We start from the raw sequence: 20,030 nt of genomic DNA, 5'->3' as shown, positions 1-20,030 counted from the left end.
CAAGCAGAGAGATGCCTTCTTTACTTTGAAGGTCAACCTCACTATGAAAGTTTAAATTTTCTGAAGGATTTTTTCACTAAACACATACACATGACCCGACTGTGGGAATCTAGTTTTTTTCTCCTCTGGGGTATGTTGGCATCCTGCCTCAAGTCAAAAGCTTTCTTGGGGCTAGTCCTAATATGATCCACTTAGATAAGTTTCAGAGTCTAGCCATGTAGCTGCTAAAATAAGCTGCTACATCAATGAATAAAACCGAAAGGAACTTGGGGAAGGAAATGAATGATGTGTCAGGAGTTGCAGCCAGCATAAATCTCAGACGTGTTAAGTATTAAAAATCTACTCCTTCCTGGGACAGAGACAACACTTCCATGATAGAGGCAGCTGGGCTTCAGCTGACCTTTGTTTTGGTTGCATAGAGTCCTCCCTAAGCCAGTTCAAGGAAACAAAGCAAATGAGATTTTTTAAAAAAATGAATCAGAGCTGCTAGGGAGGTGAGGCTCAAATCTTGCCTACATTATTTTTGTGCTTCTCTTATGGGCAATCACATATTCTAGCCAACAGTTCATTTTCTCCTCCCAAATGAGCTAATACTTTTCTCTGGCAGTGACCCCTGTTTATAACCTGAATTTCTTAAACTTGAGAGGAAAATCCTGTAAGCAGCAAACGATAAATGTTTTCCTCTACAAGAATGATTTAAAAAACAAAACAAAACAGGAAGAATATATTCAGATGCTACATGGCAAAGGGAACTGGCCCTTTTCTATTCAGATGAAAGGCAGATATTTTGATTTTCCCTGCTCTCTGCAAGGGCCATGGCCATTGATCCTATAATGTTAATGATATGTTCAAAGGCACAGCACTCAGGGATCCTTTCAAGGCAGGGGAATCAATTTGTTTCCATGTTTTAATCATACTTAGGATCAATGTTTTCCTACTACTTAAGAAAAACTAGAACACTGAGGATGAATTATAACCAATTGTAAATCTCTTCCTAAGAAAGGCTGGGAAGGAGTGAGATTCAAAGTCAACTTCTCTCTTTTCCCCTATACAACCTGCTCCAGAAGAGCTGAGCTTCTATCATGGCCATGTTAGGTGGGTGCTAGACTCGGGGCTTTGCTAAAAGACCTTTGTTTGTTATCTGTGGTCCAGGAATACCTCCCTTCATAATAGCCACAGAAGAAACTCAGAAGAATTTTCACAATGCAAATAATTAATTACTATTAGAGCTGCTAACTCTGATTGTGCCTGACCTCAACAAATTCCAACATTGGTAGGAAATTGAAGGTGGAATGGGAGAATGATATTCAGAACTATAGGAAACTGATGACAAATAAGTCAGTTAATTAGCCTAGCATAGTAATGGGGAAAGTTTAAAAGTAAATCTTTGTACATGGGGGGCCTCAATATATATGTGCTGAACAGAATGCAAGTTGTAGGAAGCTCCTAATACAAGTTCAACTACAATGCTTCCTGCACACAGCTGGTGCTTAAAGCAGCACTAATGAAAAAAAGTTTCTGGAACTTCTGGTGGAGAAATAAAATGGGCTTTATTCACTTTAATATTAAAGTTATTATTTTATATAGAACTGAGAATCCACTGCCTCTCAAATGTCTCCAGTTTTAAAACTTGTGATACCTTACCAGTTATACTTATTAAAAGCCTACTGGATAGACTGTGCAGTGAATTCAGCCATTTGAACTCCAAAAGAATAAATTTCCCTCCAGAAAATAGCAAAGGGACTGCACTGTTTTCTTAGGGCTTTTTAGAATAGTGTTCAAAGCCTCTGGCTTTTCAGTTGACTCTTAACCGGTATTCTCAGAAAAACTTTCCCAAATGGAGACCTTTAAAAGGAACTTTAACTTTCTATTTTGCAAAACTTTGTGGTTATTTTCCATATGCAAGATGAAATTCTTTTCAAAAAAATTAGTAGGTCAGATTTATTAAGTGTCCAGTATTGCTAGACAGGGTGTTAAGTATTGGGGATACAAAGAAAGGCAAAAGAAACTTCCTTGAAAGGAATTCTTATGTGTAAGATTCCCCTGGAAGACAATGTAAAGTCTTCTATTCCCCGCAATTAAATGATCTTCCAGGTGCAGGCCTTTTCTCTCCCTTTCTAAAGTCCTAAATCAGAGCCAAAGAGCAAAAGGGCAGCTTTTCAAAAGAATCTTTGAAAACAAGTGTTCTTAAATCAATTCTTTTGGGCCACAAGTGGCCAATTTCAGCATAATCTCCAAATGCAGTGCAAAGTTTGGGAGGGGGTATGATTCACACAGACTCCAAATTACTGCTGAAGCTCCCACTTGAAAAGGTTTCCCTTTATGTTCAAATGCTCCACATATTAGTTTTATGGTCCTAGGCAGGGGGCCTGCAGTTGACTTCCAAGTCGCACATAACCTTCTCTGTTAGTAAATCAGTGTGCACCATTCACCATCTCAATGTGAATGAAACCCACCCAATTCAAGTTGGAAAAGACAATAGTAGAGATTTAAAAAGAAAAAAAATTCAGGCACTATATTCTCCAGTTCAACCTGATTTATGAAATGGAAGCATTGAAATGGGTCTAAGAAATCTCAAATACTTTGAATGCAGGGATAATTTTAATGCAAAGCTAATTCCAGGGAAAGGCACCATTTAGATTAGGATTCTTAGCTTCTTTTCATGGACTCTGATGGAAATCTGATGTAGCATATGGATCCTTTCTCAGAACAATGTTTTTTTTTTTTTTAAACACATAATAAAATTAAATACATAAATTTAAATTAGATGTTAATAATAATTAGTGTTTATGTAGTACTTTAAGGTTAAAAGAAAAACACATTAGGAAATTTCCTAACTGTCCCCATTTTACAGATGAAGAAACTGAGGTAGATAGAAGATAAGGGATTTGTTCAGGGTCACACAGTTAGGAAGTGTCTTAGGCCGGATTTCAACCCAAATATTCCTAACTCCAGGTTTTTTCCCCTCTTCCCTGCCAGGCATAGACCACTCGTTAAAAACTCCTGATTTAAAGGAAGTACACACTACCCAGTTTTACTGGCAACATATGCATAACTGGTTCAAGAAACTAATTCACATTTATGAATTTAAGCCAAACCTTGTACCCAGGAGCTACAGTCTCTATTGATAAACTATAAACGCTCTTCTCTCTCACTTCAATCATTGTGGAAGTGTATACTCAACACTGAAGTGGGCAGGGAGGGAAAACAACTCAGGAAATCAGGTATAGCTGGTAAATGAGTAATAGAGCATGAATATCTCATTTTTCTCCTCTCACTTTCTGACAGCTGGTTGTCTCCCTGGGAGGGAAGGAAGAAAAGTTATTGCTGACTTACCCCCTGTAAGACTTGAAAGCTGTCATTGCTGGGTGGTGGGTCTTGATCTGGATCAACTCCAACTCTGTAGCCATGCCAGGGGGAAAAATAATAGAAAACACAAAACATGTTTAGATGGTGGCAAGCACTTTAGTTTGAATGTAACCAAGATGTCAATCACCTTCCCAAAGCAGCCTGAGCAGTTAGCTAAAAGGACAAGAAAGCTTTCATGCAAGAGTCATTTGGGGAAAAAAATTGAGAGAGAGAAAGAGAGAGAAAGCACACCATTCCCTTCCTAGAAGGTAAGGCCTTGTTGACAGAAGGTACCTTGTGTGGTGTCCATGCTGAGTTGGTACACTGCTGAAATTCAATAACTCAAAATTTGTGACACTTGTATGGCAGACAGTTTTATTCCCCTTCAGATGAGTCCTATGTAGGATTTGAATCCTGGTTCAAAGGTTTATCTTTGCTTCTGCTGTCTCCATGCCTTTCCAGCTAATTTCCCTTCCTGTCCAGAACTGCCACACTGGAGACCAGCAAAGGATGATGAGTAAAGTCTAAATTCCTCAGGAAGTCTTAATATGCTGGTATCCACAAAACAGAGTGGAAAGGTAAAGTAAACTTAGTTATCTAACACAATGGGTGGAATTATAGCATCAAGAATAAAGGCTTCTGAATAATGTGACTAAAAATTAAAATCAATGGCATTTAAAACAATGAGAACAATAAATTCCACCTTCCCCAATTACTGAAAAAAAGATTGCTATGATGACTGTCATAGGATCATAGACTTTTATATTTAGAGCTATTAGGGACCTTGGAAGTCATGTAGTTCCACTTCCTCATTTTCTAGATTAGGAACCACAAGACATGGCCAAAGTCATACATTTGATAAAGGGGAAAGGTCCTTTGATTCCAAATTGAGAACTCTTTTCACTGTACCATATTGTTTCACCTTTTTAACTAATTTCACAGACTCAGTGGGGATAATATTTAAACACCAACTTTTCATTTTTCTTACTTACCCCAAGCCTTTTATCCTACTTCATTCTGAGGAGAAATATGGCAAAGATAACATGAAGAAGTGCTGAGGTAGAGAGGAGCAAGGGACAAAACTGTGATGATTACTCATCAAAGTTCCTTCTCCTTATCAATTCTTATCAAAACTAGGAAAGGGGACAGGAGGAAAATCTAACTTGAAATGGGAATGCATTACTGTGGAAGGAAAGGATAGAATGGAAGCTGACTTCGGTCAGAATAAGAATCTGATACCCTGAATTAACATGGGTGCCACAGACTCATAGGCAGGTAGGGATATTTTCACTACTGCCACTTGTATGCTCCTAGATACTTTTATACTCAGAGCATTCAGGGTACAAAGAAAGGACATGAAAAAGAGATTACAAAAGTTGTAACATTAGCTCAATATACTTCTACAGACCCAAATTTCCTTTTCTACCCTAAGTTCCAGCTGCCATTAATTGAATTACTTTGAGATAAAAGAAACTAAGAAAGGAGCATGTAGAGGGCAAAGGGAAAGAATTGCCTGCTACCTTCTGAAGCAGATGTAATTATATATTAAAACCACTAAGGCAGGGCTACTTAAACTTTTCCCACTCACAGCCCCTTTTTACCCAAGAAATTTTTACATGATCTCACATACATAGGTATATAAAACAGATATACAAATCAAATATTTACAATATTTCACAATCCCCACATTCAGTTATGAGACCCTATAGGGGGTAATGAATAACAGTTTAAGAAACTGAGCACTAAGTTATCAGATTTCCTAACAATGGTTGGACCTTTGCAGATACAGATGCCTCAAATCTGATGAACTTTCCTGCAGTACTTGGAGGTGGTTTTCTATTATAGCTTGTTATCAAAGAGACTCGGTGTATTTGGATATAGCTTAGAGTCAGGGATTAAACTCTATCCATTTGTGTGCAGACTGAGCCTTTAGGAAAATAAGAAGAGAGGGAGAGCATGGGTGGCTCTCTAATGCAGGAACAATCCAATCTAGGGTCACAGAACTGTCTAGAGAAGCAGCAGCCAAATTCCAATGGTTTTAACACTAGGATCTAAAAACACCTGCTGTACAGAAGTGACCTCAGGGAGGGCAGCACATTCAATCATACTGTCGCTCTTACAGACATAAGAAAACTATACTTAGAACCCTTTAATGGAAATTAGAGAGATAAAAGCCCTCTGCTCAAATGTACTACAAGCAATTATAAGATACCTAGCTATGGAGCCAATATCAGCCCCCGTTCATTGGGAGGCTTCAAGCCATTGTGCTCTGGATTAATTTACTTTGATTATCTTCTAGGCACCAGGTGCAGGGATACAGTAGCAGAGAGCCTGGTTACCCTAGAGAATCACTCAAATTGCCCAGCAGAATGCCAGGTGAACAAGCAAGTCTTGGTCTGACCACAGAGAGGCTATTGTGGAAATCGCTGCAACAGATTATGTGATCTGAAGGGCATGTCTGTTAGTTGCAGTACAGCCAAGAACATAGCCGTTTGGATTTGCCAGTAACAATCTCTCTATTCTGTACAGCTTATTTTGAGTGGGGGAAGGCGGGGGAGAAACTCCCAAACTTCTTAACCTTTACAAGTGATTTCTGTGATGTCTAAGATAAAATAAATTTCCTTTTTCAGCACAGTTGAGATGGTAAGCTTATAGGTAAGAGATAAAAAAAAAAGCCTGCCTGAGTAAGTCCTTTACTAAATGGGGAAAAAATATTATTGAATACTGTAAAAGTTGCCAAATACCACCCCCTTCCATTTAGACTACTTCCTGTTCACTAATCTGTTAATAAAAGGACTAAAACACACACTATCACACTGCCCCTACTCCACTCCTGAATCATATTAAGAGTCAGTCTTGACTGTTTTCATTCAATTCTGGAAACTTCAGTGGAATTTACTCAAGCAAGAAGGAGCAAAACCAGACCTTACCACCAGTCCCTATAGGTCTCGAATGCAAATATTACATTAGGGAAAAGGGGCACATTAATAGAATGATAAAACTCGTTGGCAGTAAATCTATGCCAAATTAGGCCCTGCATAACTTCAACAACCTTAATGCAGTCATATTGAAAACATGTTTACTCAATCAAGTCTATCTTTGAAGCAACTATAATCAATACAAGTTATTGATATAGTCAGGCATATAATTCTGAAGCATCATTTCTTTCTAAGTTGAGTATCAATCTTACTCCCAATCAAATTAAAGCTCTCTACTAAAGGACCTCCCTACAAATTCTACTGAGATCCTGAAAAGATAAAATTCATAGGATCACAAAATGAGAGCTGAAAATAGATGTTATTTTACAGAAGAGGAATCTTAGGCCCAGGGAGTTTAAGGGATCTGTCCAAGGGGAATGAGAAAAAGTTAGGATTAAAACCCATATGTCACCTAAATTCAACTCTCAAGAAGACCTAAATTCAAATCTAATCTCAGACATTTACTAGTTATATGATTTTTTCTGCTTTACTTTTACTGTAAAGTAGGAATAATAGCATCTAACTCCCAGGATTGTTGTGAAGATCCAGTGAGATGATATTTAGAACTCAGTGCTTGGCAAACGCTAGATATTAATAAATGTTTGCTCCCCTCCTTTCTTTCCTTCTGTCTCCTCTCCTTTTCTTCTATCCTCTCTTTTTTTTCCTTCTCTTCCTTCCTCTTTTCCTTTTCCCTTTCTTTCATCCTCTTTCCTTCTTCCTCTGTCTTTTCCTTCCTTCTTCCCTCCCTTCCCCTCTCCCCACTTCCTTCTTTCTTTCTAAGTCTCTTAGTCAAAACAGTAAAACCTTGATTAATTAAAATATTAAAGAACAAGAGTTTACTCCTTAGTTCATTAGAAATTTCAATTTAATCCAACAATCTTTATTGTTGAAAGTTTCCAAATGCCTTCCATCTCTATTCCCACCTTAGTGAACAGTATATCAAACACAACTTGCAGGACTCCAGGACCAGCACCATCAGTGCACACAAACCTGGAGATGATTGTATAAAGAGTTTAGGTAGAATTTTTGTGGATCTGGAATATGGTCAAATTCCCGATATACATTTTGTTTCTTGTAATTTTTTTTTTCTCTTTCATGGAAGAATTCAGAGAAAGGGAGAAAGAGGAAATCTAGCTAGCTGGTTCACAGTTCATCAAAATTTTACCATAGCCAGCCCCTTGCAAATGCTTGCTGTTCATGGTTGTCTATACTTTGTCTGACTTTTCCTGAAATTTCCTTGCTTTTTGACCTTCCTTTTTCCTTCCAAACTTCACCTTTCACCACACACAAGTTGCCAAATTGATATTCCCAAAGCTCAGCTCAAACCACTTTACTCTTTTGCTTAAGAAGCCTCCTTCTTGCCCCTAAAACCTAATCTGAACTCTTTTGTGCAGCTTTTAAAGTCCTTGAGAGCCTGGTCCTAATGTATTTTCCTAAGCTAATTGCTTATTAATTCTCTTTCTGACTAACTGGCCCTTGCACACACAGGATGCCATTTCATGTCTCTGCTAATTTGCACAGGTTGTCCTTCTTGCCCAGAATGCCTTCCTCCCTTTTCATCTCTGTCTCACAGCATACCTACAAAGCTCAGCTCAGTTGCCACCTCCTTTCACAGATTCTTGGCTCTTTCATAGCTAGTGTCATTTCCTATGCCCCTAAAATTACTTTATATATATTTCAATATTATTGAATTAGAGATGGACCTTTGATTTCACAATTAAGAGACTTCCTGGCTGAGGAAATCTCTATCAATGTAGGTTCCTTCCCAGAAATTTGTGACCTTAGAGACCAGCCTAGGGCAATGAGACATTGTGATTAAACAGCTAGGCTAAGAGGCAGAACTTGAACCCAGGACTTGCTGGCTATTAGGCTAGCTACTTACTCACTGCCTCTTTCAACACCTCTTATGCACACATTTTATTTACCTAAATTTTAAAGTCCTTAAAGGCAAGGCCTGTTTTGGTTTTGTTGCATCTCTTGGGGATCAGTGTTTGCTTAGCAAACAGTAACGTTCGTTGAATGAATGAGTATGTGGCTAACTTCTGATACCAACCATGTACATTTGTTATCAATAGCCTTCTCAGCCCAGGCCGACTCTAAAAGCAGCTTAAGCCAGTCTCGACCTTGGGATGCCCCAAGCTTTGCTGGACTCTTGTGACTACTCTAGCCCTGATGCCTTGCCTTGCCCTAGAATAAAGTGAACAGGGATAAATGTCTAGGATAAATGCTTTTGGGGAGGGTAGTATTTTGGGAGTCAGTGGGGTCAGAGACAAAGGGTAAAGATTCTAATAATTGGTTTCAAAGCAAAGATCTGAAGTTTTTATCCTTACTATCAGTTCTTACTATCCCCACTTCACCAAGACAAAATAAAAGGATAGGATTTACCCATCCTCCTTTTCACACATGCTCCTTTACCAGGATTTTTTTCTTTTAGAGTTCCTTGTGGTTTACTTATCCAGTTTTACTTGTGTAAACAGTTTGGAGGGATTGAGAGGTCAGGAAAGCAATATAATTCAGTCCCTGTGGCTGAATCAAATTATCCTTGCAGAGCAGGAGGAAAATCTATTTGCCAGGATGCTTACTTTGGTGTGTCTGCTTTGATACTGGGCAATAGTGAATACTAAGTATTTATATAATATTCCTGAGTGTTTGTATTTTCTAATTTTCCATTTAGTAACATGCTAGTACCATAATTCTGGATGAGTTGTCCACAGAAACCATTTACTTCTTTGTGACCTTGTCTGCCATAATGATTTCTCCCCAGCTAGCAATTTACAATAATCTGAAACTTTACACTGAGTTTTATTATTCTGAAACACTTCAGCAAATCTCCTGATAGGTTAAAGTTAATCTCATCAGAGCACCAGGAAAGAACTTTTTCTCCCAGAATAAACAGCTCCTGATTATTTTTCTCTTCATTAGGGGAGAAAATAAAGGTAGAAAGGAGCTTTATTACCAAAAGGAAAAAAAAAAAAACAACAAAACCAAAACCAGGTCAAAATTTAAGCAGATTTCAGCTGGAAAAATAATCCACTGGGCAAAAGTGATTTCATTCCTGAACAAAATACCTCGAGATATTTATAGACTCCTTTTAACACAGTCCTAAATGTCAGTTTTTCTATCAATTTAGTGTGGAATCTGCGCATTACCTAGAAAGCATATTGCATGATAAGCATACAAAATGCACTGAAAATTTACTTTTCATTTATTGGGAGGACATGGAGAATGATCTTAATAACTCATTTTTTAAAATGTGATTGTGGAGGTCTGCTCAAGGTTTCATTATGTAGTGGATAAACTTGGAAGCTTTTTGTAAATGCCAATGATTCCTAAAGTTTAGCTTTCTTAACTTAATATTTACATGATGATTTAAAAAAAAAGACTGGAAGGGAGATGAAAGATGCTTTAGGCTCAATGATCTCTAAAGGTTCCCAGGTTTAAAATGTTCTGAATCTAAGTATCTGGATTTATAAATCTGATGAAAAGAATGAATTTACCCACGATGGTAAGTTTTTTTTTTTCTTTTGAGGCATGGTTTCCCCAAACCGAACTGATGTCTGAAGTCAGAACAGCAAAGGAATAAAAATAATTGTTTGATAAAAGAAGCAATTTAAATACTACACTGGTTCTGAATGAACTCTCTGTGGTCACCACTGCACACTTCTCAGAGAAAAAACACAAAACCATTTTAGAGAGCCATCTTCATGACAGACAGATTAACACCTACTTCACTGCTGCCTACTGGGGGAGATAGTTTAGCAACATCAAAAATAACCACATTTTCTCAGGTAGCTTCTTCTATAAGCAAGGAGATCCAGAATAGCAAGATGGAATGCATTAAAAAGGAAGAAGGGAAGAAACATTACAGCTATCCTTCCCATTGCTATGGCCCTGACAGTTGAAGCACACTTCGGGTGGAAATTTATAAGCTGAAATGATGAGAGACTTCTGAGAGTGAGTTCTAGTCAGCTGTTTATGGTTTGTTTTTAATATGTGGATTCATGAAGATAAGAAAGAAGACAACAAAGAAATAACAAAATGCAAACCATAAGACAAAGTTGGCGTTCAGTTAAGATTCAATCCATTTTTTTTGCATCAGTCAATTCTCACTGAAATGGGAAAGCTCAGCTCAGTTCACTGCTAAGTTAAAAATGATTTTAGAAGATCCAACTGGATTTCTGAAGGTGCCTAAACTCACCAAAGTTTCATAAGGGAAAACCAGCTAATTCTGACCCGTGTGTGATAATAATGGAACTCTTCATCATGTTGGGGGGGGGGAAAAGAATCCTGGAAATAATATTTATTTAGTTTATTTGAAGCAAAACTGTGGATTAGGATTAACATAACACTTTTTGCTCTTAATATGACAAAGAGAGGAAAAGAGGGAGAAGAGGGAGTAAGAGAAAGTGAGAAGGATCTTGTAAAAAAAAAAGAAACCTTGGATTAGAAAGACTTGAAAAGCCAAGCCCCAGGTTAAATGTTATGATGCAAAAAAACTCATCATGTCACCTGAAATACCTCCAGCGGGTTTCACTGAGATCCTCTTCTGATGGATCCTGGACACCGACTCTGGTATAGTACAAGAATGGAATGTAAGCATGATAGGAACAGATCAAATTGGATGGGTTTCTTGGCAAAATGTCCACACCAATTCGGGTGTGCTTTAATTTAAGAAAATCAACATGAAAGTCCATATGCAAATAAATAAATGAGGGGGTGATTACAATGGATTTTTAAGCACTGAGCAGAAAGTTAAGACACACAGAAATTTAAATGTATGTAACTGCCAGATGAAGGTTAGCTAAAGATAGAATGGGAAGATATTTTTTGATATATTAAAAACAATCTGATTTATAATAGACTTTTCTAGAATGTATTTGATTGCATAAAATGAGGTATACTTGCACCAAAAATGCAATGTTAAAAGTTAATTACATAGCACATACGTTTTCAAAGGAAACATGAATTTGAACTGGTTTTACTATTTAATTAGAACAAGATTTATTGAAAGATTCTGGCAACATTTATGAAGATACAGCCTTCTGCCCTTTTTGAAAAAGACAACTAAATCTCACAGGCTCTAACACTTAATTTTATTTTATTTCTGTTCTTTTCTCCACTCACTATATGGTCTTTTAAATATAGTGATTTGGTTTCTTTTTTCTTCTCTTGAGCCATATGGACAAATGGATGGACTTTATTTGCAATTATATGCAGCAGACTGCATTTATAAAATAGCGCTTTAAGAATTTACATTAGTTCATTTATAAACAAACCTGTCAGACAGATAGTGCCAACATTAACATCCTTATTTTGTTGAGAAGAAAATTAAGGATCAGTGAATTTCAGCTACTGGCAAAGATTACATAGTAAGTAAATTAAAGAAGCTGAACTCAAATTTAATTCTTCTGATTCCAAATCCAGGGCTCTTGCCATCACTCCTCACTGGGCTATGAAAAATGAATGCCCAAGATTCTCATTATAGTGCCAAGTAATAGTCACTGTTACCACTCTCATGCCTCCCTTAGGCAATGTGAAGGAGAAAAGTGACAGAGGGCTTCTGATGGAAGGCTAATCTAATTCAACTTCAAGCCAACAACATGGCACTTTTAAAAATGATCTGAAGTCTTGATTACTGTCACTTCCTACAATCAAGATATAAAGCAAGAAAAATACCCAGTGCTGCTCCTGAGCACCAGTATTTGTGACACCTTTAAACTTTACTTTAAAAAATTATCAAAAATGCAACTTATTGCATAATAAGCCTATTGGCTCCAAATGCCTGGATTGTTTACAAAGTTTATCTGCTCCTTGAGATTTTTTTAATCTCTCTGTTCAATTAGTCAAAAAACCATTATATCACATAAGTCTTGGTGTCTCTGGATTATAACATTAAAGCCTGCCTCTTTTTCCATATTCAAAACATACACATCTTAGCTAATATTAAAATTATGCTCCTTTTAGCAGAACATAGAAGAAGTAGAAGGGAAGAGAGGAAGGGGAAAAAGAAAAATAAAAGTATGGAGAGGGAAGATCGGAAAGGAGAGAAGAGAGGGAAAGAAGGAAAAGAGGAATGGAGAAAGGGAGAGAATAGAGGAAAGGGAGAAAGTGAGAAAGGAGATGAGAGAAAAGCGAGAAAGGGAAAGGGAGAGAAAAAAGGAGAGTGAATATAGTGATGGGAGAAGAAAATAAAGGGGAAAGGAAAGAGGAAGGGAGGAAAGGAAAAAGGAGAGAAAGAAAGAGTAGAGAGGAAAGCTAGAGGAGAAAAAGTAGGGAAAGAAGGGAGGAGAGGATAAAAGAGAGAGTGGAGATAGGGATTGGAAAAGAAAAAAGGAAAGGGGGGAGAAAGAACGAGTGAGAAAACAAGAGTGAGCAAGAGAGTGAGAGACAGTACTAACTGTTGATTTTTCAGGAGGTGGTGGATAGAGCATGCGGACTTTCAGTTTCTTCTCTCTGCTATTCTGGCTACTCTTGGAATAATTTTTATTATCTCATTCTTCATTAACTTTCCACCATAGGGCAGTCAGGAGAGTGAGAAAAAAGAAGCATTTCCTTTTCCTTGCCAAAGTTTCATGATATGACAGTGAATTTCAGGAACTTTGTGCATCAATTTGAAGCAATCAAAACCATCCTTTCTTCATATATGGTCACAATGAACTTGCTTTTGAAACAATTTTTATAAATTGATATTTTTGCCTTTTCAAAATAAGAATCAATTTGTTAAATACTTATATATGTATTTTTAATAAACACAGTGAATTATTTATAAGCATTTCTTGCTCATCAATTCTCCAGCAAAGTTTTTCTGAAGTATCCTAAATAGTCAAAAGTTGGCAATATTCTCCTTTCAGATTGGCATGAAAGTAACAACTCATTTTTAATGAGATGGGTTTGCACATGGTTCCCATTCTCTTATTGACAATAAACTTCCTGTGGAAGGACAAGATTGAATAGGTATCTTTTGGAATAATAGGAAGAGAGTTTGCCAGATAGCCTGAACTGATAAGAAATAAAGATCTTGGAGAATCCTCTCCAAAAAGCCATTTAATATGGAACAAACTATTATCTGGAACAACTGTTGTTATAAGCTATAAACACATGAATGAAAATAAAGATGATAAATGACTATTATTGTGTCCTGTGGAATAAATGGGAAGGAACCACACAAGCCAGAAACAAATGCCCACTTCAATTTTTGAGACTCTGAAGCACCACTAGGCAAAGAAACTTTAATCCTATTCGAAGCCTGGGAAAACAATTATTTCCACAATTACAAGTCTGAGTCTAGAAACAAAAAGAGATTTTACATCTCTAAGCAGGCATATGTATTATTAAGGAAAAGTTGGGAATAAGAGGTTGCCTTGTCATCAAGAGGAGTAATAATACCTTTGAAATTGTTGTTGTTGCTGTTTAGTTGATTTTAAGTCATATCCAACTCTCTGTGACCCTATTTGGAGGTTTCTTAGCAAGGACACTGGAATGGTTTGCCATTTCCTTCTTTAGTTCATTTTACAGATGGGAAAACTGAGGCAAATAGGGTTAAATGAATTCCCAGAATCACATAGTTAGGAAGTGTCTGAGGCCATATTTGAACACAAGAAGAGATTTTCCTGATTGTAGACCTGGCACTCTATCCACTGTGCCAATTAACTGCCCAACTTTAAAAGTCCTCAAATATAATTTTTCTCACTGTCAAATTTAAAACATTACTAAGTGCTTTGAAAATTTTAATTGGGAAATTTGATATTCTTTATTAAAACCTGCTTTAGGCCTTTTCTTTCATCTTCTATACTAGTTCATTTGGTGACTTTATTAGCTTCTCAACAAGTATAATGATCCTCAACAAGCAGATTGATTCTCAGATATAAAAATCTTGCCCTAGTTTCTTTTCTGTTCTAATCACATAACTCCAACAATCTTTTGGATATTTGAAAAACTTGTCTTGTAGGCATCTACAAAACAGAACTCATTCTTTCCCCCTCCTTCCCTTCAATCACCACGCCCTTCCAAACTTCTCTATTACTGTGGAGAACATCCTCTCTTCCCCCATGTCTCCCCTCTCCGGCCCATAGCCTTCAATTAATTTTTGACTATTCACTCTCACTCACACCATATATACAAGCCATTATCAAATCTTATCATTTGTACCTTTACAACATTTCCTATACATGTCCTCTTCTCTCCATTCATATAAAGATCAAAGTTCAGGTCCCTTGTTCCCTTTCACTGCATCGAATACATAACCTTCTAAATCGTCCTCTTGCCTCATATCTTATCCCACTCTAATCCATTCTCCATTCAGCTGTCCAAGGTGATTTTATACAAAATGTAGGTCTTAACTTATCAACCTCTCTTATTCATTGAGTCCCAATAACTTCGTATCACTTCCAGAGTCAAATACAAAGTTTTCCTCTTGTTCCTCACAAACCTTGTCCCAGGGATGATTTTTTAAAGCCAGACATTGTCAAACTAAATGTTGTCCTAGAAATTTAGGTGTGTAACTGCCTAAGAGCAGATTCTTTGAGAAGAAGGGTTTGGGTTTGGAATAAGTCACTATACAAATATTAAGTTTATGGTTTGAAGAAGAAAGATATTAAAAAATAATTGTCAATGATGAAAACACATTCGTTCTATTCATTATTAAAAAATTATTGTATATTACTGTCTCCTGTGCAATAATTCCATTTTATGATACCTTTTTTTAGAGAATTTATTTGCTATCAACATGCCCTTAGGAAATAAAAAAATATATATTACAAGCTACTGCAATGAATATGTTAAGATGACCCAAGAACAATCTAAAACAGATGTTTAAATAACAAAATAAGACTTGTTATTTAAATCTCTTCAAAATACGGTCCCTTCCTACCTTTCCAGCCTTCTTACACTTTACTCTCTTTTATATTTTCTATGATCCAAGTAAATTGACCTACTTGTTGTTTATCAAAATGAGACTCAATCTTCTGCTCTCTTTCTGTTTAAATTGATTATCCTTCATGCTTGGAAATGTTTTGCCTCTATCATTTCTATCAAATCTCACCTTCTATAGGAAGTCTTTCCTAATTCCCCCAGCTGCAAAAGCCTTCCCCTTTAGGGGAACCATTATCTATGCTGTACATGGGGCAGCTGAGTGGTGCAGTTGATAAAGCATCAGATCTGGAGTCAGGAAGATGAAGTCTGGCCTTAGACATTTCCTAGCTATGTAATCCTGAGCAAATTATTTAACCCTGCCTTAATTTCCTCATCTACAAATGAGCTGGAGAAGGAAATGGAAAACTACTTCAATATCTCTTTCAAGAAAACCCCAATTGTTAGTCTTAAATAGGACTGAGATAACAAGACTGGTACATACAGTCCATATATCTAGATATTTACATTATAATTTATAATCAGTCCTTGAAGGCAGGGATTGTGTTTTGTTTCTTTTGTCTTTCTGTTTCCTCTGTGAATAGCACAGTGCTTGGTACATAATAAGGGCATAATAAATGCACATAGACTAACCTACTGATAGTCTGCAAAGACATTTTCTTTGTAATCTTTCTAGTAATCAGCAATAACTGATAGTTACATAATTCTTCAAAGTTTGCAAAATGTTTTCTCATTTGAATATCACCACAATCCTATGAGACAGGTACTTTTTTTGAACCAGATTTTGGATTTCAATTATATAGAGAACTCTTAATGGAGAACTAAGCTCTACTAATGCAGGTAGTAACCATTCTATAACTTAAAACTTAGGGAATTACCTGGGGGGCAGCTAAGTGACACAGTGGATAGAGCACTAGACTTGGAATCAAGAAGGCTTCTCTTCTTGAGTTCAAATTCAGATTCAAACACTTATTAGTTGTGTGATACTGGGCAAATCATTAAAATCTTGTTTGCTTCAGTTTCCTCATCTGTAAAATGAGCTAAAGACAGAAATGGCAAACCATTCGGAATATCTTTGCCGAGAAAACCCCAAATGGGGTCATGGAGAATTGGACATAACTGGAAATGACTGAAAAACAACAATGAAAGGTTAAGTAATTTGCCTAGGGTGCAGCCAGTATGTGTCTTGGGCTATATGACTTGCCTCCATCTTTCTGACTCCCAAGTAGCATCTCTATTCATTTTGCCATCCTGCCTGTCATGAGATAGTCATAATAGGTATTATTCTACTTTTACAGAAGAACAAACTAATTTTGAGGGAGGGCAAGTGGCTGTTTGTAGTCACAGAACTGATAAGTATGGCAAGCTGAATTGGAATCCAAGTACTGTCAATATACATGGATAAAAAGCACACTATGCAACACTGTCTCAAGATCCAATTTAATCTTTGTTTTTATTCAGAATGAAAGCTTTCTTTAAATGAGCTCAATGAGACTACAGCATGAAAGGAAGTTATAAAAATATATCATGTATGCTGCACAAACCTGAGCCACTTCATCTCCTATAATATTTCCTTATGCCAGGGGTCCTCAAACTTTTTAAATAGGGGGCCAGTTCACTGTCTCTCAGATTGTTGGAAGGCCGGACTATAGTAAAAACAAAAACTTTGTTTTGTGGGCCTTTAAATAAAGAAACTTTATAGTTCTGGGTGAGGGGGATAAACATTCTCAGCTGCTGCATCTGGCCCACGGGCTGTCGTTTGAGGACCTCTACCTTATACTATTCAATTTTGACAATTACTTCCATTCTTCTATTATTAAATTTACTGCTATACTTTGCACCTCTAACTTGGAGAGTCCTAGGTTTTTGTACCCAAGAGCAAATCAACTTATATAGGACCATTCTCCAGTTCTTTGTAACATGGGGGGTTCCAATAGCCTACTCTTGACAGAAGTTCAAAACTGCCAGAAAACCACAAAATCCTGCAGTAACATCCTCCACTTTATGTAATAAGTTAACAACAAAAAAGAATTATCCTACGGGAATTAAATTGAAGGCAATCTCCGAAAGAAGTCTGCTGCTCTCATTTTTAGTGCTAGACTCATATTGAGGAGACTTGGATTTGAAAACAAGGTCTAACACTTATCAACTGTGTGACTGAAGTTTCCTCATCTGTAAAATGGGAAGAATAATAATATGTGTAGTATCATTGTATGAGGTTGCTGTAGGAAATGTGTCCATGTGAGTCATCGTTATTACCATTAGGGAATTCAAAGGGAAATTTGGTTCCACATTGCAACTTTGCCCTGCCTACTCCCCTCAAAATAGAGAGAATTTTAAAAATTATTTCAGGATTAATTTTTAGTACTTAGTTGAGAGAGTACTAAATAGTATCTCTTACAAGCTTGGCAAATTCAACTATCTGTTGTTTCCTTAGGCAAATAGATGGCACAGTCAATAAAATACTGGAGTGAAGAAGGCCTCAGTTCAAATCTAACCACTGACACTTACTGGCTGTGTGACCTTGGACAAATCACTTAACCTTTGTTTGCTACAGTTTCCCTCCAAATGGGGATAACAACAGTATCTATGAGGATCAAGGGAATGATATTTTAAAAGCATTCGATACAAAGTCTGGCACATAGTAGGCTTTATATAAATGTTTAATCCCTTTCCCTTTTCACTTTTCCAGAGCTCACATCTTTAGAATTTGATTTTACTTTTCCTGTTGAAAAAGGAGGTTTGTGATTTTAAACTATTTATTTTATGATCTGGCTTTCCCTTCTTTCCCAAGGTTGATTCTGCTTTTCAAATGCTGCACAACCCTTACCTAACTTACTTCCATTTTGTCTGATCCCCTGAAGCCCTTACCAGGTGGTGCATTCCAATGGGGTGGCCATCTGTTTTACTCCAATAACCTGACCTGTAACTGAACCTAACACAGAACACTGACTAGTCTATCACTATGATTTTTTTCTGACTCTCATAAGAAAGTCGTGAATACTGTCCAGAATTCTATTCAGATTTGGCTTTAAAAAGAAAGCAAAACAAAATGAACAAATAAACAAAAAATCCCAACATACATTTGGAACAACTATCAAAATCCATAAGCCAAAACAAGAGTTATAGCTTTTCAAACTGCCTGGTTTAATTGCCTTGTATGTCTGTGTTGAACTGCTCATAGAAGCAAATCTTCAAAAAAAAAAAAAAAAAAAAAAGCCTCTTTTTTACTTATCAGCCACAGAAGAAACAGACCTCAAGGGGTCAGACAGCCCCATCTATCATTATTTCCTGTCTACTTTTGTAAGGGCATACTTGGTATTTAGAGCTCAGATTAAAGAAGCAATGGAATTGTTGCATCTGTTTTTGCCTAAAGATTAAGCATAGTAAACCAGGAATTTGTGTAGAATTGAACTGTGTTTGAAATGAAGATGGGAGATTTTTGTTTTTAAAGTGGTAACTGTAAGTAGATGTGAACTTCTAAGGAAGTGAAATAATATAAGTTTGCTGTGCTACTGTATAATGGAAAACCATAATACTAGGAATTTTAATAAGATGTCTAGAAAATGTCCAGAAAAAGTGGTGAATTTATTTTCAGACTGAAATAGAAAACAATATGAATATTTAAGTTCTGCACCTACACTTAATAAACTTCACTAAGAATTTGGAAGTTTACTTTGAGCTGTTGCGGGAATAAAGATAATTTTGCTTAATGTTTATGATTGATGCTAATGATGGAAGATTCTAAAATAGCTAGTATCTGGTTATGGTTTAATACTCAATACTTCCACAGAATTGAATCTGAAGTGCTATGTATTCACTTTTCACTCTGTAAATGTAACTTTATAAATGTATTTATTAAAAGGCAGCCAGTTTAATTTAAATTTTTTTTTTTTGGCATAGGACCTGTGATAATATGAATCCTTAGTTCTTCCTGCCTCCATCTCAACTGAATGAGCACATGTGAATTGTAAAAATATCTATTCATAATTTTTTTTAAATCCATAAATTGTTCTCTCTCCAATGCTGTTAGTATTTGTCTGTAGATAAAATAGAGAAGGCTCTTTCAATAACTCTTTCTGTATACAAAAATATATTACATAATATAACAATCCATAATGTTCATAAAGAAAAACTGGAGTCTTGGAGAAAGCTTCATGGGGGTACATGATTCAGGTATGTCCAAATGTGTTTCTGAATACATTTCTGCTAATAAAGGAAATAAGAAATCTACGATTTATGTTTTTTTTTTTTTTTAGTATCATTCCAAACAAAGACAAAGTGCCCTTACAGCTTCCTCTTCCCAGCAGCATACAATGTTACAGACATTTATTTTTAAACAGCAAAAATTAGGTTGAAGCATGAAAGGAATTAATAAACCTTATCACAGGTATATGTTAGGAAGGAATATGTATCATCTGGTCATCTAGCATCAGTCCAAAGAGACACTAGATAACTAGATGTTATAGATTTGGATTGGGAGGACCTACATTTGAATTTTAATTATACCACTTACTAGTTCTACCATGGGATAACTGGGTGGTGCAGTGGACAGAGGGCTGGACCTACAGTCAGAAAAACTCTTTTTCTTCCTGAGTTCAAATCTGGCCTCAAAGCCTTAAGAGCTAGGCAGGTCACCTTACCCTGTTTGCCTCAGTTCCCTCATCTATAAGAAAAAATGAAATAGAGAAGGAAATGGCAAACCACTCCAGTATTTCTGCCAAGAAAACCCCAAATGGGGTCATAAAGAATTAGGCACTGAATAACTGAATAACAAGTGCTAAGTGATACTGGACAAGTTCTAAAGCTCTGTGAATCCAACTTTCTATCACTGAA

General features: G+C 36.5%; 1 protein-coding gene across 1 annotated transcript in view; it reads right to left on the bottom strand.

The window, feature by feature from the left end:
• The window catches only part of SLC9A7 (solute carrier family 9 member A7), a 208,797-nt gene that overhangs the window by 31,733 nt on the left and 157,034 nt on the right, over positions 1-20,030 (bottom strand). The window contains exons 13-14 of the mRNA XM_051984627.1: positions 10,836-10,895; positions 3,337-3,400 (exon numbers count right to left, since the gene is read on the bottom strand). Coding sequence (XP_051840587.1) covers positions 3,337-3,400; positions 10,836-10,895 — 124 coding nt within the window. The remainder of the gene's footprint in view (positions 1-3,336; positions 3,401-10,835; positions 10,896-20,030) is intronic.

This window comes from Antechinus flavipes, chromosome 3, assembly GCF_016432865.1.
Source record: "Antechinus flavipes isolate AdamAnt ecotype Samford, QLD, Australia chromosome 3, AdamAnt_v2, whole genome shotgun sequence".
In the NCBI taxonomy this organism is placed as follows: Eukaryota; Metazoa; Chordata; class Mammalia; order Dasyuromorphia; family Dasyuridae; genus Antechinus; species Antechinus flavipes.
Note: the sequence above shows the minus strand (reverse complement) of the source record. Positions and strands in the feature narration are given on the sequence as shown.